Source organism: Myodes glareolus, chromosome 25 (assembly GCF_982192425.1).
Source record: "Myodes glareolus chromosome 25, mMyoGla1.1, whole genome shotgun sequence".
In the NCBI taxonomy this organism is placed as follows: Eukaryota; Metazoa; Chordata; class Mammalia; order Rodentia; family Cricetidae; genus Myodes; species Myodes glareolus.
In genome coordinates, this window is record NC_142050.1 from 1,023,536 (window position 1) to 1,050,882 (window position 27,347).

The window sequence follows — 27,347 nt, forward strand, 5'->3', positions numbered from 1 at the left end:
TACAAATAATTCCTTTGTATCAGCAAAATGAATTCTGTAAATGCCTCGTAAGTTTTCAGCCTCTACTTCAGATTCACTGGCTAGATTTTGATGGCACTTGTATAAAGATTCAAAGCTGTGATCTTGTCCATTATGTCGTAGGCACCTATCATGTTTAGTGCCCGAACAAGTTGGTCTCTTAAGGCAGTAGCTGTGAGTAACAAGCTTTTATCTGCTTTCCACTTAATAAGTGCATGGTAGATCCTCTCATTTAATGGAGTAGTGCTGTGAAAATTTAAATAATGATTATCTTAATAACCAGCCAAACCATTATTTTAAGCTACTCAAAGATTATCTAAGTTTTCAAATTAATTTTCCACATCAATGTGAGACTAAATTTAACTGAAGACAGTATATATGAACATTTACAATGAGCCTGACACACAGAAGCAAACATTAGCTCCTTTTTTTTCTTATAAAAAAGCCCACATTTCAACTTACATTCAACTATTAAGACAATAATCACTGTGGGTTACATAAACCAATACGAGAAAATGCTTGGTCTCACTTGATTGTCATGGCAGCTTTCTAAACTTATGTATTCATTTTACCATGGAAGAAACTGAAGCAGAGAGAAAGAAAAGGAAATGCTCAAGTTCAGGAAATCAGCTGGACTGAAAGTCCAACAGCTTCTCCTCACACAGTCCTCCTTCTTCTTCTTCATTACATTGTATGGTTGCCCAGCAAGTATCTCAAACACATTAGAAGCTAAAGGTCACCATCTATAGTAGGGTTTATGTTAATGTAAATATTTCTAAACTATGTTGATATGAAGACCATGTAAATGAGGTATGAAAATACATTTGTACCAAATGCTATTTATACTTACTTCTTTACAGGGAAGCTATTTTCTGAGCTTGTGATGTTCAGTTTTTGTTGCAAAAATTCAAAATTTATTTCAGTGACATTGTTGGCAACTATGTTGAATATCTTCTCTAAGATTTTTTCTACATTTGAACACAGAAGAAACATTATTCATTCCGAGAAAAAAGACACTTTGAGCTAATATTTAGTTTTCTTCTGTGTTTTTATCAAACATATATGTCAAATAAAATTGAAAGTGACAATATAGAGCTGAACTATCTTCAAGTTGTACTCCCCATCCTGTTGCTTCTAGAATCTGAGGAGTCCCACAGACCTACTTGAAAAGAATCTTACAAGCAACTTTACAGTGATCTCCAAGTTCCTCTCTTCAATTCTGGCTTTTTTTATATTAACTACCTTGAAAAACTACCATCTATTGTAAACATGGCATATAGATAAATATTTATAATAAAAATTATTATTTAGATAGATATTAATTTTTTAATTTATTAAAGGTTAGGCATGGTAGAATACATCTTTAATGCCAGCACTTAAAAAGGCAATCTCTGTGAGTTCAAGGCTAGCCTAGTCTACATAGTGAGTTCTAGGGCAACCAGGACTACATAGAGAGACCTGATCTCAAAAATGAGCATGTTTAGGGGGCTACATGTGAGTGTAGGCCCCCACAGAGGCCAAAGGTATCAGATCCTCTGGGATTGGAGTTTCAGGCAGTTGTGAGCTACCAACATGGGTGCTGGGAACTGAACTCAGGATCTCTGCAAGAGCACTGTACACTCTTAAACACTGAGCCATCTTTCAAACCCATTAGTGCCTTTTTAAAATAATAAAGCTTCTAGATAGTGTTATCTAGATATGTCTTTTTTGACCAGAAGCTCCTAAATCACGTGATTTAAAGTCATCTTTGATGATTAGAGTACTATGAAAAATTTCAAGATCTCCCATGCTCTGTATCATCTCATAAACATTATGACCTTTTTATTTTGAAAAAATGTATATAAACTATTAATTACTTAGAATATATTTCATACTAATAATAAAAAGAAAATCAAAGTGCTTAATAAAATGCTCAGAAATACAGTACTTTTTAATACAACTTTGTCATTAGCTTATACTGGTATATGCCCTTGGTTATGTAGATATGGTACATGATAGAATGATTGGGGAGCATATATTCCAATTTTCCCCAATATTGAATAATCTGAGTTATCAACACCTTCAGAAAAAGGAAGATGATAAACATTTTGATGTTACTGCCAGCTCACAGTCTCCAATCAAAGCAGGCTCCTTTACTATACAGATACCAGAAAACTTCTTACAAAGATTGTTTCTCACTCATCACCCACCATCTCTTTCATCTGCTCTTTGGAGATAGCGTGCAATAGTATGCAGCTGTTTTCCTTTGCAGATTTCCATTGGTGGTCTCCACAATGGATTGTCATCAAAATTTATCTCTTTCAGCGAAAAAAGACTGTAGATAGCACTAGGTAGAGCTGTCAGGTTGTTTCCTAATGAAGAAAAAACTTGTAAGGAATTTCATCTTTCTGTAAAATTAAACTACAGAAACAGAAACTATGCACACAGAAGTCTACTGTGCTGGTAAAGTGTCCAAGGACTTTCCCAGTGATGACAGTTCCAAAGTTCTTACTAATGTTCACGCTAGAAGGAAAAAAAAGAGTGTATTAAAAACCAATGTAGTTCCTTTGTCTCCTAGGGCTGGCAAAATGAAGCCAGAGGCTATCTTTTTACAATATAGCAAATGACTTTTCAGGGTAGGTATTATCATTTTTAATATAAACTTTTAAAAAGAAAATTAGTTTTATGCAAGTATATATGGCATGGTAAGCATTTCTTCCATGTCCCTGACCCCTTTTTTCTTACCCCTCCCTCTCCTTTGTCCTATTTGTTCTCTACACTGTCACTTCTTCCATACATGGATTGTCTTTTTGTATACATGTAAGAATCACAAGAGAGAGGAAACACTATCAGTCTGCATGACGCTGTCTGAATTCACTTAATATGATCCCCCATTGTGTTCATTTTCTTGCAAATGACATGACTTTATTCTTTATGACTAAAACCCCTCTATTTTGAGTATATATCATATTTTCTTTGTCATTGCTTGAAGAGAATACGCTTAAAAGAAATCCCACACTAGCTCAGAATTGAGAAATAGCTGGTTATTCATTTAGGGGTAAACTCACAAATCAGAATCCTCTGCTGGAACGGAGATCAGAAACAGAAACCCACAACCGGAACAGAGAGGCCTCAAAAGAGGCTGGATGCATGCTCTGTATCGGCATATATAGTATAAGAGGCCACGCCCCAGTGGGCGGGTAACCACTGGCTGTAAGACTTCCTACAGCAATTGCTCTGTTTTTTTAATTAATTAATTAATTAATTTATTAAAAATTTCCACCTCCTTCCCGCCTCCCTTTTCCCTCCCCCTCCCCACCTCCTCCTCCCTTTCTAGTCTTAAGAGCAGTCAGGGTTCCCTGTCCCGTGGGAAGTCCAAGGTCCTCCCCCCTCCATCCAGGTCTATAAAGGTGAGCATCCAAACAAACCAGGCTCCCACAAAGTCAGTTCATGCAGTAGAATAAAAACCCAGTGCCATTGTCCTTGGCCTCTCAGTCAGCCTTCATTGCCAGCCACATTCAGGGTGTCCAGTTTGATCACATGCTCCATCACTCCCAGTCCAGCTGGCCTTGGTGAGCTCCCATTAGATCAGTCCCACCGTCTCAGTGGGTGGACGCACCCCTCGCGGTCCTGACTTCCTTGCTCATGTTCTCCCTCCTTCTGCTACTCATTTGGACCTTGGGAGCTAATTGCTCTGTTTTTTGACACCTAAGTTGTTTCATAAACTTGCTCATGTGAACACTGCTCAGTGAACACTGATATACAGGTGTGTCTGTGATGTATTGACTTGGAGTGTTTGTGTAAAAATGAGTGTGGTATTTAGGTCATATAGGAGATCAGGGTTTAGTTTGCTGAAAAACCTTGATACTGACTTCCCTGGTTTCCTATTTTTCCACATCCTTGCCAGAATTTGTTGTTGCTTGTTTTCTTAATGAATGCCATCCTGGCTTGAATAATTTTAGATACACAGAAACACTGGAGTGCTTTGGTGTTGGCTAATTCTATCTCACACTAGAGTGCTGCCATTCTATTATTTATGTATGGTATATTTCTGTTAGTTACAAATGCAGATGAAGACCTGTTCCTCTTACTGAAGGGTGGTATCAAGAAATCAAGACCTGAAGCAGCATGTGCAGCATTAGGAAGGCACCTGTCTCATGCTCCTGAGACCCTGGCTTCCATCCTCACAAAAAAGACAAAACAGAGGGGGTGGGAGGACTCAGTATCTAGTGCTATTCATTTTGTGGGGGGGACAGAGAAGGGAGGAATAAAGTACATTATAAGAACTCAGATGAGTCATATAAAAATATGCATGTGTAGAGTCTAAAGGCCACAATGCACAGACCCTGACTTTTCTCACTTGCCACTTGAGAGTCATCAAAGTTCTCATTAATAGCTTGGCTCCTTTTATTAATAAGTATTCCATTAGATAGATGTCAATAATTTATTCATTCATTAAATAAAGAAGATACTTGAGTTTCCAGTTTGAGTGAGTGATTAAGAATAAAGTCATTCTATACATTTGCACTTATTATTTTTAAATATAACTTTAAAATATAGTTGAAGTTTGATTAATGGATCATAAGTGAGTGTGAACGTAACTTTATAAGAAATAACCAGTATTTCAAAAATGCTTATACCATTTTTTCATTCCTGCTAAAAGCGTATCAGAGTTACAGTTTCCCACATTTTAACTCCTCATAGTTTGCCAGACTTTAGTTCTTCTGCTAGTGTTATCGAGTGTACTTCCGAACTTCCTTACTCTGACACTGATGCTCCCCAGTATTGTTTATGTGTAGCTGCTGTTTGTGTGCACTCTTTAAAAAGGAGCCACTCAACATCTATGTAGATTCTGGTTGAGCTGACATTTTTCATAGTGTTGGATTAACTCAGGGGCTTCCCTATATTAAGCAAGTACTGTACCACACTGTGTTCTAGTTCTAAGCTCTTGACTTCTTTTTAAAATTCTCTCTCTCTCTCTCTCTCTCTCTCTCTCTCTCTCTCTCTCTCTCTCTGTGTGTGTGTGTGTGTGTGTGTATGTGAGATGCATGTGTGTTTGTACATGTGCATGTTGACCACATAGTTACTTTCTACATATACAGCAATTGTTTTATAAACTATGTGGTTTTTCTATTCTTTTTTTAAAAATTCTCTTCATAAGGCCTGAGTTTCACATTTTGCTGAAATCTAATGTCAATTATTTAGATTTACTTCTATTTTCAAAGCCTTCCATTCTCCAGCCAAGCACCATATTCCTAACTCTCATTAATTGTTAATATAATAGCTGAGAAAATTTTGTCAATGTTTTCTATTTATCTGCAAGGTTTTTTTACTTTTAGTTTTATAGCTAGATCTGTGATGCATTTTGGGGCTTTTCTAAAATGATGCGTGGCACAGATGAAAGTTTTGTTGAAATTGTTTTTATTTGGTCTTCCTTTGTATTTTGGCATCTAAAGTATACTGTTTATTGATAATATAATTTTCTATTGAATTACTTCCACACATTTGGGTTTGATCTTTATTTTATTTTAATTTTTTTGCTTTCTAAATTTAAAAAAAAATCCAAGTCAAATTGTATCAGCTTTATTAAAGACACTTCCGATAAACAATCACAGTATTTCATGCAGGATGTTGGCAGACAATCACTAATAATACACAAGAACTTCCAAATTCCCTTCTTGTATCGACTACCAAAAATCAGACAGCCACTGTAAAACCAGATGAGTCTTCATTTGAAGCTCCGAAAAGGAAAGAAGCATAGAGTGAGGGTTGACAGCTCACACTGAGGATGTTGTTTAACAGCTGTTAACAGGCCAACCCTGATTTTCAGGACATCAAAAGAAAACGGTAGAATTATCAGTCTGAAGATCCACAGTCTTTTATAAAAGTAGCCACTGCTCTTTTGAGGACACTCAGTTATGTCACTGCAAAGTCCAGATTGCCCAATAGACCAGCCAAATCAGTTTTGGGGGTCAGGTTCCAACAGGGCTCTGGTTTTAAGGAAGTTAAGTCTATGTTAATGGTATAGGGGGAAGAGGATATAAAGACGAATTTAGAGTTTTCCAACACAACATGGTCAAAACGGCAATCCCCAAAAGCAATCTATAGATTCAATGCAATCCCCATCAAAATTCCAACACAGACCTTGAAAAAACAATAATCAACTTCATATGGAAAAACAAAAACCCCAGAATAGCCAAAACAATTCTATACCATAAAGGAACTTCCACAGGCATTACCATCCCTGACATCAAGCTCTATTATAGAGCCATGGTAATGAAAACAGCTTAGTATTAGCCTAAAAATAGACAAATTGACCAATGGAATCGAATCAAAGATCTGGATATTAATCCACACACCTATGAACACCTGGTTTTGACAAATAAACTAAAATTATACAATAGAAAAAAAGCATATTCAACAAATGGTGTTGGCATACTGGATGTCAACCTGTAGAAGAATGCAAATAGATCCATATCTATCCCCATGCACAAAACTCAAGTCCAAATGGATTAAATATCAATATAAATCCAACCACACTGAGCCTGATAGAAGAGAAAGTGGAAAGTAGCCTTCAATGCATGGGTACAGGAGACCACTTCCTACATAGAACCCCCATAGCACAGACACTGAAGGCCGCTTATAAAGGAAAACATTTAATTGAGGGGGCTCACTTATAGTTTATGAGGTTCAGTCATATCATTATGACAGGGAGCATGGTGCTGTGCAGGCAGACACAGTGTTGGAGCTGAGAATGGTACATCTTGCAGGCAGCTGGAAGTCAAGTGACTGTCACACTGAGGGAAGCTTGAGCAAAAGAGAATTTAAAAGCCAGTCCCACAATGCCATATTTCCTTTAAAAAGGTCACACCTCCTAACAGTGTCACTCCCTTTGGAGAAAGTGCCACTCAGTTTTCTTTCAAACTACCACAGTGACCTTCACAATCAGAATTCTGAGTAAAAAAAAAAGTGTGTAATGGTAAAAATAAAACACTGCAGTCCCCCAAGGGGTGCAGCGGCAGGAACACTGCAGGACCCTGAATGGCAGCAGTGGGCAGCAGGTACGAGACCACAGCGGTCCCAGGCAGGGAGCTGCCAAGTGGTGGGTGAGAGACCTCAGCAGGGGCAGCCAGTCCCACAAGGAGCTGCAGCCACAGCAGGTGAGAGACAGATGGATAGGCACTTGCTGCAACAGGCAGCCATGAGGACCAGCAGGTCCTAGGCAGGAAGTCGCATGGTGAATGAGATACTGAGACTGAGGTTGGATATTTAATGGGTTGGGGGAAGGGGAGAAGAGAGAAGAGCAGAGAGAGAGAGAAACGGGGGTGGGGGAGAGCAGAGGAGCTATGGCAGCAACTACCTCTTTGGGAGAGAAATGAAAGAGAGCTCAGACCTAAAGCAGAAGATCAGCTTGCCTAGGGACAGGGGAGGAAGTGGGTGGGGCTTACAAAGAGGGCACGATATAGTATGAGAAGTCAATCCAGAGATGCATGGATAAACCAGATATTCAAGACAGAATTTTGTTTAACCATAGAAAGACAAATGAAATTATGATATCTGTAGAAAAATGAATAGTGGAGATAATTATGTTCGTCAAAGTAAGCAGGAGTCAGAATGACAAACACTGCAGTATCTTCCTCATATGCAGATTCCAGATTCAAATTTTAATTGCTTTATTATTGTATGTGTATAAGTATTTTTACTGCATATATGTATGCATATGTAAGGTTCCCATGGAAATTAGAAGATGGCGTTGAATCCCCTAGTACTACTGGAGTTACAGATAGTTATGAGCTGCCATGGGGGTTTTAGGAACTGAACCTGGGTCCTCTACAAGATCAACAAGTGCTCCTAACTTCAGAACCAACTCTCCAACTCATGACTCTAGATTTATATTCATGTGCATGTGTATAAACGTGCATGCATGTGCATGTGCAGGTGTGTGCCTGTTATGAAAGTAGCTAGAAAACCATGAGGAAGAGGAAAGGATCTTACAGAAAGAAAGAGGGAAGATAAAAATAGAATAACAGAATACAGGTGACATGAGAGAAGAAAGGGGGACTGGCAGGAGGACTGTAGCATGCAGTTGTGGGGGGAGAGAAATAGGAGCAAAGTATAATGGCATTGTGGAGGTTTGAAAAAATAACACCCAAAGGGAGTGGCGCTATTAGGAGGTGTGACCTTGTTGGAGGAAGTGCACCACTGTGGAAGCAGGTTTTGAGGATTCATATATGCTCGAGTCATGTCCAGTATCTCAGTCTAGTTCCTGTTGCCAGGAAGTCAAGATGAAAGACATGCAGTTACTTCTCCAGCACCACGTCTGCTTGTATGCAACCATGTCACACCATGATGATAATGAACTAAACCTCTGAAAATGTAAGCCACCCCAATTAAATGTTTTTCTTTTATAAGAGTTGCCATGGTAAGGTGTCTCTACATAGCAACAGAAACTCTAACTAAAATAGGTATATATGCATGAAATGTGATAATTAGGTCCATTACTTTGTATATCAACCTCAAAAGAAAGAGAGAGAGAGAGAGAGAGAGAGAGAGAGAGAGAGAGAGAGAGAGAGAGAGAATAAATAGAAAAAAAGACATAGCTTGAGGACCCTTTTAAAGTTCTGTTTAGGCCATGTACACAGTGATACTATTCAAAATATTTAATAACTGATCTGGCAGAGGAACTAAGCATCAGAACCAATGTTCCTGATACCAACAAAAAGAGCAAATAGAAAGGGTGGGAAGTAAAAACAGCACCCGTGGCTGTAAAGTAGACTGCAAAGAAAACTGGGCTGTCACTGAGGAATTGTCTTCCTTGGGTCCAAAGTGTCAGTATGCCCATCTCCTTTTCTTTCACTTGTTAGTCTGTTTTTTTGAGGCAGAGATGACAGCATCTGCTAAAATTCAGCACACCAGGCTCTGTGTTTAAATCTTGACAGATCCATCATTGCACTCCAAAGCAGTGATTCTCAATCCAGGGGTCATGACCCTTTTGGGAACAACAACCAATCCTTTCACAGAGGTCACCCCAAACCATTGGAAAACACAAATATTTAAATTACCATCCATAACAGTATCAAATTCCTGTCATGAAGTAGTAATGGAAATAATTTTAGGCCAGAGGTTACCACAGCTGTATTAAGGGCTGCAGCATTAGGAAGGTTGAGAACCACTGTTCTAAAGAGTCAATATTATGCCCATTTATTTATTTCCTCAAGTCACTGGTGGAAACTGCTTCCTGCCATTAGTATATCTGTGGTAACTTTAACTCTCTTTAGCTCTTCTAGAAATGAACTGCCTTCAGACTGAAACTTGGGAGGCGGTGTTTACACACGGGTCTTTCCACTGATCTGCACCACCCCAGCTTTTCTTTGGAGCTTGACTGGCAAAGTGAGTTTTACTATTTTCTAATTCTAATATGGAACAACAGAGAACTGTTCCAGTCTGAAGAGCAGGGTACCATGCCCCTGGCCTTTTGGTCTTGATGTTGTCCTAACTCAACCATCGCCAGGGACTATAGTTCCAGTTGGGAGTTTCAATCTGCAACAGAGCAAAAGGTTCTGGGGAAATTTTTGTTTGTATTTTGCTTTCTTTATTTCTCTTTCTTTTTGATAGTTTATTTTTTGAGAACTTCATACATAAGTACTGCATCCATATCTACCTCTCCCACTTCTAACTCCTCTTTCAAATTCATGATCTCTTCTTTATTATTACATGTATGTACATACATGAGTATGGTATATATATATATATATATATATATATATATATATATATATATATATATATATATATATGTAACCCACTAAGTCCATTGGCTTTGTTCATATGTACTGTGTCCAGAGATGGGCATTTTGGATTGGACAATCTATGTGGGAGCTTGTCCATAGAGAACATTGAACCTCTCTGTAGTCACAAAGCCTATATCCTTTCACCTAGTGGTTGGGTCATGTGGAATTTCCCCTGTCTACAGTGGACTGTTAACTAAAGTTGTCATTATGCTAGTCTTGTTCAACCAACCATATTGTTGAGAGTTCATGGGTGGAGCTTCCCTGTCTATGGTGCCTAGGAGATACAGTGTAATACAGGGTAATACAATGTAATAGCAGACATCCTCAGCCTCTGACTCTTAGAATCTTTCTGCCTCTTCTTCCACAGTTTTCTCTAAGCCTTGGATGTTACTTTTCACATGTATCAATTGGGGTGGAGAACCCTATAGTCACTTATTCCTCACATTTTGATCAGTTGTGGATCTTTTTAATAATCTCCATCTATTGTAAAAAGAAGATACTTTGATGAGGGGTGAAAGGATAAGTATTTAGAAAACAATAAAATTGTATTGGTTTAAGAAACTGTCAAGATAGACACTCCTCTTGGGTAGTCACTGGTAGTGGGCTAGTGTTACAGCACTAGGCATGAATACCTGGTGTGGGAGGTCCTTGTGTCTATGTATTGCTTTTCTTGATTAATGAATAAGGAGATTGCCTTGGCCTGTTGGTAGGGCAGGGCTTAGATAGGCAGGAAAGACAGAACTGAATGCTGGGTGGAAGAAGGGCAGAATCAGAAGACGCTATGGAGCTGCCACCAGAGTCAGACATGCCAGAATTTTGCTGGTAGGCCACGACCTCGTGGTGATATACAGATATAATAGAAATGGGTTAAATTAAGATATAAGAGTTAGCCAATAAGAAGCTAGAGCTAATGGGACAAGCAGTGATTTAATTAATACAGTTTCTGTGTGGTTATTTCGGGACTAAGTTAGCCAGGTGGCCGGGACAAACAAGTAGGTCCTCTTCCTACAAATATCACCATGTTGAGTGGGCCTTAAGTCCAAGTAGACAACTGTTTAATTACCCCAAAGTAAAAGTGCCACTATTGACTTTTGTGATTATCTTGGCGGTCCAGTCATTCTTGTATTTCATGGGCTTTATAACTGTGTAGGACTATCAGTCCCTCTTCTCCCTGTAGGATTACCAGTCCCTCTTCTTCCTTGACAACTTGCATAATACTTTCTGATAAGATGAGAGCTAGTTTTTGGGGAGGAGGCTTCCAGATTTATTTCAGCTCAAGTCTTTCAAGATCTGTGTCTAAAGTATGTGGTGTCTTGAGCAATAGGGTCTTACATTCAAATTCTGGGAGGGAATTAAGGACAATAACAGTAGTCCACATTGATAGCTTTGGAATTCTCTTGGGCTTCCCTGATCAAAAGCTAGAAAAGATGTTTCTCATGCTTGGTACTGTAGTTTTTATTAGATAGTCCATGGCTTTTGGAGGAAGCATTATCACCCCAAATACTATAACTTCATCTGAATTATAAACATAATATATGATCCCTTATGCCTTTTCCAAACATTCATAGTATTACTTCTGTTTCCCCCTCCCTCTGTATTGCTCTCCACCTCCCACCTAAAGCTCCCCCCACTCCTCCCACCACAGCACCTGTTTCCTCCTGTTTCTATATCTAGGGTTCCTTTCAAGGCAAGAAATCAGTTCTTCAGCTTCATGCTCATTTCTTGTTACTGGGAAAGCACTGTGTGCCCCTCTCCCTCCGATGCCCACTTAACACATTGTCTGACATGCTTTCGTTAGCAAAATCTGAAATTTAGACATCAATGTTCTACTTACAGATTCATATTGCTTATTATACTTGACACATACCTCTGAGATCTAGGTGCTGTAGAACTTTTAAAGACAGAAAGGATGGTGGTAGAGAACTTATTTGATTGTTGTTTGCATGTAGACTAACCAGGCTTCTCAACTCCCCTATATTTCTTGGAATCTCTTTGATGGCATTGTTTGAGATATCAAGTGTTTTGAGTTGAATCATATTAGACAGCTCTTCTGGAAGTCTTGTTAACTGCAAAAATGATTAAACAATCATGATTTTAAAAATCCATAAGTATTTGTATCACTACATTTTCCTTTTGAAAACAAGTGGAAAAAATAAAGTTTTGTTTTAACCTTTTCCTAAGGAGATACTTTCATTCTGTCACAGATTCTTTGTGACTTTACATCCTAAAAATCCTCAAACTTTTATGTAACTCCCATGTAACTCATGGTCTGATCAGTGCTTCCTAATTAGCCCTGTTGCTTAAGAACCTCTTTCTTCCCACACCCCAGCTCAGTGTCTGCTGTCACCCACTCTCATCTTTCTTGTCTCCCTAGAGTTAATGCTGCCTTGTCTTTTGTTCTTCCCTGAAGCTTTTTCAACTACTCAGTCACACTTTATCTTATTCTCATCACAGAGAGCAATAGAGGAAGACACCCGCCCTTACTCATGGGTATAGACCACACATATACACCACGCAGAACCCATACACAATGCAACACATACATACACACATACCATACATATACACACAATACAACACATAAATCACAAGAATACACACATACAACACAAATACACATACACACACAAACACACACACAAGAAGGAATAGGATTGAAGTACATTATGTAAAGCAGGATAAACATTATACATAAATAGAATTGATGAGGAGGTATCCATTACAGAGAAGTGTTAAAAACTTCACAGAAATACATAAGTAAGCAAGATTATGAAAGACTGACGGCCAAGCTTACGTAGCAAGAATAAGATCAGCATAGGTCTGTAGGCCTGTCATTGAATTTCCTTCAAATGAATGTTCTTTTTGAAAATTTTATTTAATTTTCTTTGAGACAGTGTCTCTCTGTGTAGGCTTGTTGTCCTAGAACAGGTGGGCCTCAAACTCATTGAGATCCACCTACTTCTGCCCCATAACCTCCTATGCTGGAATTAAAGATGCGGCCACCACACCTGACTAGATATTCTTTAAATGTTTCTCAATGCTTGTAGAGGAAGTGAGAGCTCTGTGATGAAGCAATGATGGAGCTGATGTTGAAAGAAAAGACCTGAGCAACTTCCACTTTGCCCAAGGGAAGCTCTGTGACTAACCTGACCCATCTTCTTCAGATGGTTGATTGTTGAAGGACTGTTGAATCATCTTCTTCAGATAGTTGGCTGTTGAATGACTTTTGAATCAGCTAGTCCTTTAGGTATTCTGTCTCTTTTTGTTTATTTGTTTGTTTTTTGAGACAGGATTTCTCTGTAGCTTTGGAACCTGTCCTGGAGCTAACCCTTGTAGACCAGGCTGGCCTCCAACGGACAGAGATCTGCCTGCCTCTGCCTCCCAAGTGCTGGGATTAAAGGCGTGCGCCACCACTGCCTGGCAAGAAGGATTCTTATAAACAATGTTTTCCCATCTAAAGACTTTTAAAATGATGTTGTAAAGACTTAATTGGTGCTTTTGGCAACTACTTTGATCCTAAATTTCTTTCCTCCCTCTTTTCTTCTTCCTTCCTTCTTTCTCTTTCCTTTCTTCTACCCCTCCTTTTTTAGACAGCTTCACTCTGTATTACAGGTTCAACTTACTATCCTTTCACTCAGCCTTGTGAGTGTTGGGATTACAGTCATGTGCCATCATGCCCAACAGAACACATTAACATCAGTCCCTGTGGGACTGAAGACATTGTTTAGCAGTTCAGAGTCCTTGCTGTTCCTGGAAAGGATTGAAGTTTTATTCTTAGCACCCACACGGCAATTCACAATCAACTTTAACTCCAGTTCCAAAGTATCTGACACCCTCTTTTGTCTTCCATGAGATTCAAGCAGGCTTTATATGCATATACACTGAAGCAAGACACTCATACACATACAATAGAATATGTACTTTTTTTTAAAAAAAAAAAGTCTTTTGGAATGAAGTCTGATGACTTTGACAAGGCCTGATAAACAGAAAAATAAGTCAGAGAGAACAGGAAAGGCAGTTACTGGAGTAAACTAAGCATAAAACAAGTGTTATATACATGGGTAAAGACAGAGAAAGTGACATTAAAAATTCCAGGGGAAATTATCAACTGTGGAACTAGAGTGCTAGGGATTATGTGTGTGACAGGTAGGTGTGATGACATCGAACAGTTAATGAAAAGTTGGTGTTATGCAATAGAATATTTGTTTAACTATGTAAAGATAAGTTGCATTTGCTTATTCTGTGGAATATTCATTTAACTAGGTAAAGAAGTGTTGCATTTGTTCAATTATGTAAAGATGTGTTGCATCTGTTTATATTGTGGAATATTTGTTTAACTCAGTAAAGATGGGTTGCATTTGTTATGTTGAGGAATATTTGTTTAACTAGATAAAGATTGCTGTTTTACCTTCCCTGTTTAAGGCACCCAACTGGTCTGATAAAAAATAGAATGGCCAATAGCTAGGCAGAGGAGGGATAGACAGGGCTAGCGGGCAGAGAGAATAAGTAGGAGAAGTAATCTAGGCTCAGGTGAGAAAGGGAAGAAAGAAAAGAGATGCCAGGGGCCAGCCATCCAGACATGGATAAAGCAGGAATACATAATAAGAAAGGTAAAAAGTCAAAAGGCAAAATGTAGATGAATAGAAACAGGTTAAATTGAGTTATAAGAGCTAGTGGGATAAGCCTAAACTAAGGCTAAGCAATCCTAATTAATTATGTCTCTCTGCTTTATTTGGCAGCTGATTGGTGGCCCAAAGAAAGTTCCAACTACAGTTAGGGACATAGTCTAGAGGAGTCACAAGACATAGCAAGAGATACTCAAAGTACTTAACATAAGCTAGTCAAATTAGCTGGTAATTATATTGAAGAATCAAAATATGTATTTAATACAAAAGTAACTTTACTACATTTTGTCTCATTCTTCATTCCATGAGGACACACACTGCTACTGTGGCAGACTTGCTGAAAATGTATTACATAGTAGATATAAGATATAAAAGCCAGATAACTTTGGTTCTGAGCCATAGATCATAGAGATTATTTTTGAGCAAAAAGGAAGATTTTTTAAGAACAGATTTTAGAGGTATTTTGCTCTGAATAATAATCTAGCACTAAAAATGGTCAGATGATAGTTGTGTTTATTGAGAATTAAGGATATATCAATAATTTAAAAAATAGTTCCAAAGTTTGAGGTATAATTTAGTAGCAGAGAATTTACCTACAATGTGAGGAATAGGTTTGTTCCCTAACACCTCAGAAAATAAGTAGTAAGAAGTAAATAAGCAAATAATTACCCTATACATTTCTAGGAGTAAGTTCCAAAGAAAACAGCTTGAAATATGAAAAATATATTTATGACGAAATTTACTAAAGCATTATCATGAAGAAAATATTATTTCAGAGGAATACTACATAAATCATGTATTTATTATAAAAGTTATTGGGACTATTATTATGTTCTATTAAGGATAAATGCTTATGTAGAATAAAAGTTTAAATTGAATTTGTAGTCTATACCTGAAAGAGACTAAAAGTACATTAAAACAATATATAATAGTTTTATTATTAAATGTCTGTGGGAAATTTCTATCATATCAATTTTCTAGAATTTCAGTGCTGCATTATGGTAGTGGGGATCAAACCCAGAGTCATGCATGAGTTGGCAAAATACTGCCAATGAGCCACATTCCCAGCTCAACCATGTGTATGATTAATAAACTTTAAAACTTCTTACAATAGGAGTCAGTAGATGACCCAGTAAATAAAGTATCTGAAAGCATGAAGATCTGAGTTTGAATCCCCTGCACCCATTGGAAAGCTGGGACCGTGCATATAACCCCAGTGCAGAGGGGTTGAGGTAGAGACACATTTAGTGAACAACTAGTCTAGCCAATCCATGGTCTCCAGGTTCAGTGAGAGATTGTCTCAAAAAAAAAAACAGGTAGAAATAATGGGCATGGTGACACATTGAATTCCAGCAATCAAAACAGAAATAAAACAGGTTGATCTCTGTGAGTTCAAGACCAATCTAGTCACCACGGTAAATTCCAGGACTGCCAGAGCTACACACTGAGATCTTGTCTAAAAACTAAAAAACCCAAACAAACAAAAAATAGAAAAAATTGAAGAAGACACTTTTGGCTTCTGCATGTACCCATGTGCACACTGTACACACTACAGGAATGCATACATGTACAAGACACATACAATTTAAAATTTCCCAGTGAATTAAATAGAAAGCAATCTACAAAATCATCTACTTTGTTTCACATTGCACTTGAATGAGATGTTGTCCTGTAAAGCTTTTGTGTTTTGTCTCTAGGTCATGTTTTCAAACAGAACATTTCACTTATTTAAAATACACACAAAAGAACTTCCATGTTGTCTTAGTTAAGGTCACTACTGCTGTGATAAAACACCATGACCAAAAGCAACCTGGGGAAGAAAGTGTTTATTCCAATCACAGTTCCATATGACAGTTCATCATCAAAAGCAGTGAGCTGAGGCAGGAACTCACACAGGGTAAGAACCTGGAGGCAGGAGCTGATGCAGAGGCCATGGAGGGGAGCTGCCTACTGTCTTGCTCGTCATGGCTTGCTCAACCTGCTTTCTTATTGAATCCAGAACCACCAGCCCAGGGTGGTGCCACCCACAATGGGCTGGGTCCTTCCCCTTTGATAACTACTTAAGAATATGCCTTACAGCTGGATCTCATGGAGGCATTTTATCAATCAAGGTTTCCTCCTCTCTGATGACTCTAGCTTGTGTCAAGTTAACATAAAGCTAGCCAGGACACAAGTACAATGTGTCTTAGGTTGAGATTCCTCTAGTCGCCCTGCCCTCCAAACCCAGAAGAGCACTCTTACCTTTTTCCCACTCGCCTGACTCATATTCAGCTCCTCCAGGGTTTGAAGTTGGCATACTTCAACAGGAAAATGTGTGAACTGATTGCTCGAGAAGTTTAATTTCTGGATCCCTTTCAGTTTAGATATGTCTGAAGGTATTTTCTGTAAGTGATTTTCTGAAATATCAAGTACTTGCAAGTTTTTTAAAGCACACAGTTCCTCTGGAAAAATTTCAAACTTATTACCAGACAGAATGAGCACATGGAGTGACACCATGGCAGAGATACAGGGAGGAATTATCTTTATTTGGTTTTTACCAAGATCCAGGTATTCAAGATTAGTGAGAGAACACAGGTGTTCTGAAAACATGGGGAGTTTGTTTCTATTCAACTCTAGATGAAGCAGCTCCTTACTGAATGATATATCCACAGGGATTTCTGAAATATAATTTCCATTAAAACTCAGGTAGTCAAGTGCCGGTAAAGCACACAACCCCACTGGGAAGTACATTATATTGTTGTAATTCAATTCAACTCTGGTTATTTTTTTGCAGTTTTTTATTTCAATCGGAATGTGTGTGATTTGATTGCCTGAAAACTCCAGGCTGTTTATGTTATTAAGATGTGAGATTTCTTCAGCCATTTTTATCATTTTATTTCTGTTAACATGGAGCTGTCTCAAATTTTTAAGCCTATGAATTTTCCTAGGAAGCTCTTCTATGTTATTATCACTAAGACTAAGATATTCCAACAGTAGACAGTGGGAAATTTTCTTTGGTATGTTTTTCAATAAGTTTTTATCAAGGTTAAGAAGTCTGAGTTGTCTGAAATTCTCAATTTTGTTTGAAATAGCTTCCAATTTATTGTCAGCTAGCTGAAGTTCTTTTATTTTGGGCAGCTGAAAAATTTCCACAGACAAAAAGGTAAGTTTATTATGATCCATTAAAAGGGTTTCTAAGTTTTTCAGCTCCCTAACTTCTTTTGGCAAACTGCCTATCATGTTTCCAGTAAGGTTTAGTGAAACCAATTTTGGAAGGAAGCATAGGGACTTAGAAAATATTGTCAATTGGTTATATTCCAGATTAAGAATTTGCAAGTTCTTCAAACTGGACAAAGACTCTGGTATATGTGTTAACATATTTTTACCTAAACTTAAAATTTCCAAATTTCTAAGACTTTCCAAGCCAGCAGCAGGTAAATCCTCAATTAAATTACTATTTAAAAAGAGTTGTGTCATATTCCTAAGTTGTAATAGTTCTTTAGGGATGCATGATATCTGGTTGTAACTGGCATTTAGTATCCTTAAGTTGTGAAGCAACTGTATTTCCATGGGAATTGATGGCAATCCATTTTCTTGCAGGGACAGAATCTCAAGTCCTAGCACATCTCCTGGATCTGCCCCTTGGAAAGTTTTTATTTGATTCTTATCTAAATACAGATATTTTACATATTTGACTTTTAAAATGTCCACAGGGAATTCTTGTAAACCCTTGGCCTCAAGATTAACTGCAAAGTTATCTGCCTCTAAGTCAAATTCTTTCTGATTTTTGGAGGTTTGTGGACTAACTTTCTCCCCAGATGGAAATCCGACATTTTGATAGTCTTCCATTGCCTTCGTCTCTGATGACACAGAGTTTCGGGACATTTCTGGTTTTGACAGTGGGGTGACATCTGCTATGTTGGCATCAGAAAACAGAATGTTTTTATTTTTCTCTTCATCTCTATTAAGTTGATTTGGAGAGGAGGCTGCTGACTGTTCTGTGCCCCCCTTTGAAGGATTTATTTCATAAATATGACTAGAATCTCTCCTTTCTGAATATGGAGAAGCTTCATTTAAGGGATCTGGTGTTTCTTCAATAAATCCACTTTCCTCTGGTGATCCGGATCTAGTGACTCTTCCAGTCTCTGAGTTGTTCTCATCTTCTGACATCTTATTTACTGGTATCTCTTCCACCAACTCAAGACTGTAACTCTACTTTTTTATGTTCTTTTTTCCTTTAAACCTACAAGAAAAATGTTGACATTAAAATAAGTGTAATAATGATGTTAAAAGCACACTTGTGGGGCTAACTGGATAGCTTCATCCCTCTCTCAGTCTCTTCAAATCCAATCCTCTAGTTTCATCCCTAGCTCTGTTCTGCAGAACACCAGCTGCAGCCAACTTTACCCTGTAGCTAGAATGATTAATAAAACCCAGAGACAGATATCGGAGTTCAAACTGTGGTGTAGGAGGGCCTTCTTTCTATGTGTTTCGTTCATTGGTTGAATAAAGAAAACTGCCTTGGCCTATTGATAGGGCAAAACTTAGATAGGCAGGGAGACAGAACAGATTCAGAGAGAGCCGCCATGAAGCTGCCAGGTCAGACATGCTGAATCTTTCCCGATAAACCACAAGCTTGTGGTGACATACAGATTATTAGAAATGGGTTGAGTCAAGATGTGAGAGTTAGCCAATAAGGGGCTAGAACTAATGAGCCAGGCAATGTTTAAAGGAATACAATTTGTGTGTTGTTATTTCAGGGTATAATCTAGCCAGGCTCCAGGAGCCAGGCAGCGGAAAGTGGCTTGCTGCTCTTTTTAAAACAAACCTGAAGACAAGAAAAGCAAAGCAGCCAGCTACTGACTCTTACCTCTACTTCATTCTGAAAATGGTGATACTGTCTCCAGAAATCCTCAGAATGAGACTGTGTGTGAGAGCTCTCTCCTGTTTTATATGCCTCTCTAAGGGCTGAGATTAAAGGCATGCACCACTACTGCCAGGTTTCTATGGCAAACTAGTATGATTACTGGGCTTAAAGGTGTGTGTCATTACTCTCTGGTATGGGACAATTCTGTATAAAGATGGAAAGCACACAGAGAATCTGGATACTGTATGTTATTATACACTCTTTGAATTGTTTGAATGCTGAGGAAGGAGCAACAGCTACTAAAAGATATTTGCTTATAAATGCTGTTGAATTAACCCAAGATAGGTATTTTGAAAATACCTTGACTTCAAAATTGAAGTCAAAAGGTATGTTACTTTGGAAAAGAGATTTTGCTTTTGTTTCCGCAGGAAATGAGAGGCTGTGAATTCATTCTGAGTTAAGAAAAATCAGATTTGATCAAGTAAGACCACCTGAGAAAACCCCAGTAGGAGCAGATGGCCTGGATGTCTGAGTTCTACATCCAAAACAGATTCAAGACTGCTGCCTGAGATGATCAAGGCTCACAGGATACTCCAGTCAGGACTTGATCATAATTCTAATTTTCTTTAGGTCCCCATAAGATTATCAGCACCCCCAACCAGCAGGAAGTAGCCTGGAATACTATGCCCTCATTCCCCAAAAATGGACTATGGATGTTCTTGTTTTCTTTTTTTTTTTTTAAAAAGGGGGGGGTGGGGGAAGTGGTGTGGGACAATTCTGTGTTCTGTTAATTATGTTTTAAATAAACACTGATCGGCCAATAGCCAGGCAGGAAGTATAGGTGGGACAACCAGACAGGAAGTAGAAGTGGGGCAATGAGAACAGGAGTATTCTGGGAAGAAGGTAGCTTTTTCTCCAGTCCTGCCCAGATCATGGAAGAAGCAAGATGTGACCTGCCCTGCTGAAAAAGGTACTCAGTCATATGGCTAACATAGATAAGAATAATGGGTTAATATAAGTTATAAGAGTTAATAAGAAGCCTGGGCTAATGGGCCAATCAGCCTTATAACTTATGTAGACCTTCTGTGTGATTCTTTGGGACCGTTGACTGTGGGAATCAGGCAGGACAGAAACCACGACAAGCAGCCCCTCATGTTACAACTCTCTGGTCTGTAAGGCTGACCAGTGCTGCTGTTTTATTCCTATCTTCAGGAAAATTTTATTTATTACAATACAAATGAAGTATCACTAAATTACCCTCCTGTTCCCATCTCCAGTGGACCACACAGATCTTCCCCTCTTCTCTGCTTTCATGCTACATGTATTTCATTATCTCCTTTCTCTGCTTTTTCTCCCTCCCCATCCCCTAAATTCTCTTCCCCTCCTCTATAGTTGTCTTTCTAGTTTCATAACTGACACTTATACACAAGCATACAAATTAAAATCGAGAATCCACATAAGATTCTGGATTATATCACAGAACTTAATGCTTTGCTGTTGCATCCATTTTCCTGAAAATATTTTGACTTCATTCTTTTGTATGGTGGAACGAAAGTCCATTATATATGTTAATCTTATTATTTTCTTTATCCATTTATCTATTGATGGATATTTAAGTTGGTTCTGTTTCTTAGCTTTGTGAGCAGTGTAACACATGGTGGCTATCCAAGAATGTCTGTGTAGTAGTTAAGAGTCCAGTGGGTTCTTCCTCTGAGAATTCCTTAGTGATTGGTTAGCATGTTTATTGACTGGAATATTTGTGGGGGGATTGATGTTTAATTTTTGCCGTTCTTCACATATTCTCTAGTTATCAACCTCTGGTCGTACATACAGTTGGTGTCTTAGTTTGAGTTTCTATTTCTATGAAGAGGAACCATGACCCATGGCAACTCTTAGAAAAACTTTACTGAGGTGGCAGATTACAGTTTCAGAGGTTTAGTCCATAGTATGATGGGAGTGACATCATGCAGGTAGACATGGTGCTGGAGAATTCTACAGCTTGATTCAAAGGCAACAGGAAGTGAACTGAGACACTGGGCAGTATCTTGAGCACATATGAGACCTCAAAGCCTGTCTCCATGGTGACACACTTCCTCCAACAAGGCCACACCTCCTCCAATGAGACCACACCTCCTCCAACAAGACCACACCTCCTCCAACAAGATCACACCTCCTCCACCAAGGCCACACCTCCTCTAACAAGGCCACACCTCCTCCAACAAGGCCATACCTCCTAATGGTGTCGATCCTTTTGGGGGCCATTTTACTTTCAAACCACCACAGTTGGAAAGGATTTTCTCTCCATTGTGGTGTGCAGGAACTTTTAACCATAGACCAATTACTCTGGTGAATATAGGCAAACAATTGTCAATAATGTACTTATAAACTAAATTCTAAGAAGTTTGTCAAGTTATGTCAAGGCTGAGTTGAATTTTATCACTGAGAGGTAAGGTTGGTTCAGTAGAAACAAATACAAATCAATAAATTTAATAAAACATAAAAACAGATTTGAGGTTAGCTATTTACATGGTCATCTCAATAGATCCAAAGAAGGTATTTAACAAAGTTCAGTGCCCTGTCATGATAAAAAAAAATCCTAAAGAAACTGAGAACATTAGTTACTTTTATTGCTGTGACAAAGGAAGGATCTGTTTTGCCTTACAGTCCAGCATGTCAGAGGGAACGAGGATGGCAGGAGCAGGAGGCAGCTGATCACACTGTATTCACAGTTAAGAAGTGGAGAAAGAACAAGAAGTGAAGCCAAGCTATAAAAACTCAAGAACCATCCTTGATTACATATTTCCTCCAACAAGGTTCCACCTGCTAAACGTTCCATAAACTTTTGGGAAAACATAACCTTTTGGGAAAACAGTACCACCAGCTGGTGATCAAGTGTTCAAACACATTAGCTTAAGAGGGACATTCCACACTCATGCTACAACAAAAAGGAACTTAGTTCAACTTAATAAACTTAGTTAAACTTAATAAAGGGTATATATATATATATATATACATATATATATCAAATAAAGGGTTTGATATATATATCAAACACATATTTAACATATATGAAGTTGGAAGACGCTACATGCATATATCAGTATAACACTAACACTACAAGCATTATAATCAATAAGAATAGAGAAAGGGATAAAAGGCATACCATTTGTCCTAGTTAAGATTTCTATTGCATATATATCAAACACATATTTAACATATATGAAGTTGGAAGACACTACATGCATATATCAGTATAACACTAACACTACAAGCATTATAATCAATAAGAATAGAGAAAGGAATAAAAGGCATACCATTTGTCCTAGTTAAGATTTCTATTGCTGGAAGAAAAAAAGGTTTATTTTTCTGGGATGAATATGACCAAAAGCAACTTGGGTTCATTGAAGGAAGTCAGGACTCAAGCAGGACAGGAATCCGGAGGCAGGTTGATGCAAATGCCTTCAAGGGCTGCTGCTTGCTTGCTTACTCTCCATGACTTGTTCATCCTGCTTTCTTAAAGAACTCAGGACCTCCAGCCAGGGTTGGCACTACCCACAATTATCTGGGTGCTCCCACTAATCACTAATTAAGAAAATTTCCTACAGGCTTGCCTGCAACTAAGTCATATGGACTCATTTTCTCAATTGAGGTGCCCTCCTTGCCAGTGATTGAAGTTTGTGTCAAGTCAAAATAAAACTAGTCAGCACACCATTTGTAAGAAAGAAGTTAAATTAGCCCTATTTACAAACTCTGTAATTGAAGACTTAAAAGACCCTAAAGATATTACCAGAAAAATCAGCAAATTCTGTGGATCTCTGTAATGAGATTGCTATGAAATAAAACAGAAATATAACCAATTCATAATAGTTTTAAAAAATAAACACTAGGAGTAATGCTAACCAAGGAAGGGAAAGACCTTGACAATGTTTATTATTTATTTATTTATTGTAACCAAGGCTGGTCTTGAATTTATAAGAATATACCAACATACACAGCTATATTTTGCATTTCTAATTGAAAAAAATATTTGCAGGACCTCATCCTCACACATTAGGCAAGCAATCTATCATTGAGTTACTTGCTAGACGTCAAGAATTATTGATGCAACGAGCTTCAGAGGACTGAACTCCACAAAATGCTATTCACTCAATAGTACTGTTTTCCTGAAAGATAAAGTTTAATAACTCATAGCCATAGGCAATATGGAAAATTAAATTAAGTATTTTTAAATTAAAAAAATTCCTTCCTTTTTCTTTTGGTAACAGAATTGTCAGGGGTATTTACCACAAGCTATTGTGGGCCATGACAAAATTTCAGCTCATAGCAATTGAAAATCAGATATCACCTCACCAGAGAAAGTATTCCCTGATGGGGTACCCCATCAGCAAAGCTTGTGGACTATTGACTCTGAAAACGGTTGCTTTCATCTGTAATTTCATTTGTACAATAACAGCTATGATATCTCTCCATTACTATGTATTTTTATTCAATGTGTATATATAATCTCATGATTATATCTCAATTTATGGGCACACATATCTATGGGTGGTCAGAAACATGACTTTTCATTTAGTTATATAATTTTAGTATATAGAATATATTAGGACATGCTTCATAACTAGATCTATTTGTCCTATGAGAACTATAGACATTTAAAACCCTGACTTGTTTCTTTTGGCTCAACTAACTACTACACACAATTAGTTCACTTTCACCTAAGAACAATTTTAATCTAGACTAAAGGCATTTTGGAAATAGATTATAAGCTTAAAACTTTACAGCTATATACAAGGTCAGAATCACAGATGTCCAACCAAGGTTACTACACAGAGCACCCTAAGAAAAACAATTCTTTGTTTGTCAAATATGTTAACAATAGGCCTATGCTTCAAAATTTGTCACTGTGTACTGTGACCCCTCCCCATCTGGTCATATGTCTTATTTCTATAACTTTGGAATCTTGTGTTGCTATGGCAATGGTTCAGCTCCATATCACTTACCCTAGGAATGTGCTTTTGACCATTGAGAGGTAACCCTTAAATTTTTTTTTTATTGCTTCAAGACTCCTGTAAGGAGAAGAGTTTTTAGAATAGAGGGGGGAAAAGTTTGGAAAAATTAAGAGGAAGGACAGGAGAATTAAAATAGAAGCAGAATAATTAACGACTGATTCAAAAAAGCACAGAGTGAGAGATACAATTGCCCTCAGACTTTCACTGGCTGTTACTTTCTCTCTGAACCCTGAGAGGCCTTGGGGCTGAACCCCAAAGACTCTCATTACAGAATTCCACAGAAGAAAGAGGATCCACTCAAACTGGTAACTTGAGGAGGATTTAACCAAACGATGATTTACAGAGGTTGGACAGAGAATAGGGGACCAAATTCTGAGATCAGTTGTTTGTTTTTTAGTTTAGCTTTCTCTGTGGCCCAGGTTGTTGTGAACTTGTGAGTTTTTCCATCTTCACCTTCGCCACCTGGGTGCTAGACCTACAGCATGGATCATCACAACCTGCCTTAATTTGGACTGGGTGCCATTTGGCTGGAACCTCCTGCTTGACCAGGAGAGCCCCATTCCTGTCTCTCCAAACCCCACCCTCTCAGAGAATCTCCAGCAAAGAAAAGGTGCCAAAAAACTCAGTTCCACATTCTTGATGGCTGTGGGAGCTCCTTCTCTGAAGTTGCAAGTAGCTGAAGACCCCTTCTAAAGCATTCAGCTTTTGACCATATTTTGGCACAAACCCAGCTAGGGATAGATATGTCATCACCCTTCACATACAGGGTATATAAACATGCATATAAGAAGTATGACTTCTCCAGCCTCAATCTCTGGAGCTGGAGAACTCACCCGGGTGGGAGTTTTGCTCAAATAAAACAACAGTATTTTGCTTTTTTATTTCAGCTTGATCAGGCTTACTGCATCAGTGGAGAAATGTATTATCATGCATATAGAATACTGTTAGGTGCCAGACTTCAGCATGGATTACCATGCCCCACCCTAATTGGAACCATTTCAAAGTCTTCAGCTCATGGTCTTCAGCTCATGGTACATTTATATTGTGATAGAGAGTTTGGTACATTTATATTATGGAAGAGTGTTTTTAGCCAGGTTGTGGTGTATGCCTTTAATCCCAGCATTTGGGAAGCAGAGTAAGGAGGATCTCTGTGAGTTTGAGGCCAGCCTGATATACAAGAGTTAGTTCCAGGACAGCTAGGGCTGTTACACAGAGAAACTATGTCTCGAAAAACAAAACCAAAACCAAACAAACTAACAAGAAAAGAAGATTCAAAGCCTTTTTAAAAACAAGGACTGCAGTGTCTTGGTGTGAGTATAAGTGAGCTGGAGACCAAAGTCTCCATGGGTCTAAATTAGGTCAAGTGTTTAACCCTGAGTCAATGACTGTGGCCAGGGACTGGAATAATGCTTTTTAGATTGCGCTACATGGTTCAGCCTAAGCCTAACATAGCATCCACTTCCGCTAAATCACAAATGCTACAGACTCTGTCGTACAGAGCAGTGGTTCTCAATCTTCCTAATGCTGTGTCCCTTTAATACAGCCCTCATGTTGTGGTGACCCCACAACCATAAAATCGCTTTCTTTGCTTCTTCACAGCTTCATAACTATAAAAATATATTTGAGGAAATCTCCATTCTTCATAACATAGGAATTGTAATGTAAAGATCTGTGTTTTCTAATGGTCTTAGGTGACCCCAAAGGAGGTCTCGACCCACAGGTTGAGAACCACTGGTATAGAGGTACAGGCAACCTCACAGGAAAATCAGGTGCTGGAAAAGAAAATAAGATGTCTTCTACAGCTTGTTAGAGGTAACAATTGGCAATCTCAGTCACATGCTTTATTCCCAGGGACTGGGGATGATACTGAGAGTTTAATACATGGTATCATTTTCCAATAAGGTATACACTAGCAACATGTAGCTATTTCAATGGAAATTAAGTAAAATACAAGACATCTCTTTAGTCACAGCCATATTTCAGGTGTTCAATAGCCACATGTGACTGGTGACTAATGCTACTTGTGCACACTAGTCTACACTAGAAGTGTAGAATGCTGTTTCATTATGGTATTGAACTAGGTTATTTGAAAACACGTACCTAAAAAAATTATTTTTTAAAAATAACTGAAAAGGGGCTGGAGAGATGGCTCAGTGGTTAAAAGCATTGCCTACTCTTCCAGAGGTCCTGAGTTCAATTCCCGGCAACCACATGGTGGCTCACAACCATCTGTAATGAGGTCTGGTGCCCTCTTCTGGTCTGCAGACAGAATATTGTATACATAATAAGTAAATAAATAAATATTAAAAAAAATAACTGAAAAGTATTCAGTTGAAGGAGTTGCCATCAGTGACCCAAGAACATAGCTTGGCTAGTAAAGGTGTTTTCTGCCAAGCCTGACGACGAGAGTTCGATGCCTGGAACCCACACAGCATAAACTTCAGCAACTTGTCTTCTGACCTCCACATGTGAGTCCCCCATGTCCTGGGCACCTCCCTTTCTGCACATGTACTCTTTTCCACAAAGGTTGTAAAAGCTGAAATATACAACTAAGTAAAATTCTAAAAATGTATTTGAGAAAATCTCCACTCTCGTGAGCATTAAGTTCTATTTTAAAACACATTGCCAATTAGATAAGCAAACACAGATCCAAACTGTTTGAACAAGTATTAGTAAAGTTAAAGATACAAGGTAATTTGTTACCTACCTGAAAGATGTGGACATTCAGGTGACCACAGGACTTTGTCACAGAAAGCGACATCAACAGTTGCTTCCACGGTGTGAGAAGAAGCGCACTGAGCGGCGGCTAAAGCAGCGTGGGACAGAGTGCAAACACTAGAAGCGGCAGGCTGGGAACATGAGGGGAGGACGATGTTCAGGGCTGCAAGTGTTGCAGTAGGTGGAGGCAGGAAGTGCCTCCTCCGCTGTGCACCAGGGCCGACAGGGGCTGGCGCATGCGCGCAGCGAATGTCTGCGATTATGGCGACTGAGGCAGCGCAGGCTCAGCGTGTCCTGTCTCCCTCCGACGTTTGTGAGCTGGCTGTGGTCGCACACAGGGACCAGAAGGGTGGGCCCTGCT

The 27,347-nt window shown here is 38.6% G+C and overlaps 1 protein-coding gene across 1 annotated transcript; it reads right to left on the minus strand.

Annotated features, from left to right (window-relative positions):
* Positions 1-27,192, minus strand: Lrrd1 (leucine rich repeats and death domain containing 1). The gene is made up of 6 exons (XM_048436408.3): positions 26,976-27,192; positions 16,655-18,635; positions 11,656-11,854; positions 2,208-2,369; positions 869-986; positions 1-264 (listed from the first exon to the last, which is right to left on the minus strand). The coding sequence occupies exons 2-6, from the start codon at positions 18,560-18,562 to the stop codon at positions 81-83; spliced, it is 2,571 nt and encodes an 856-aa protein (XP_048292365.1). The 5' UTR covers positions 18,563-18,635; positions 26,976-27,192; the 3' UTR covers positions 1-80.
* Positions 27,193-27,347: the final 155 nt, after the last annotated feature.

Excerpts from the sequence above, each read along its gene's own strand:
- Lrrd1 (XM_048436408.3), bottom strand. The coding sequence starts at position 18,562 with ATGTCAGAAGATGAGAACAACTCAGAGACTGGAAGAGTCACTAGATCC. Across the intron at positions 11,855-16,654 it reads GTCAGGCGAGTGGGAAAAAG|TTAACAAGACTTCCAGAAGA; the intron begins GTAAGAGTGCTC and ends TCATTTTTGCAG. Across the intron at positions 2,370-11,655 it reads ACAGCACCTAGATCTCAGAG|GAAACAACCTGACAGCTCTA; the intron begins GTATGTGTCAAG and ends TTTCTTCATTAG.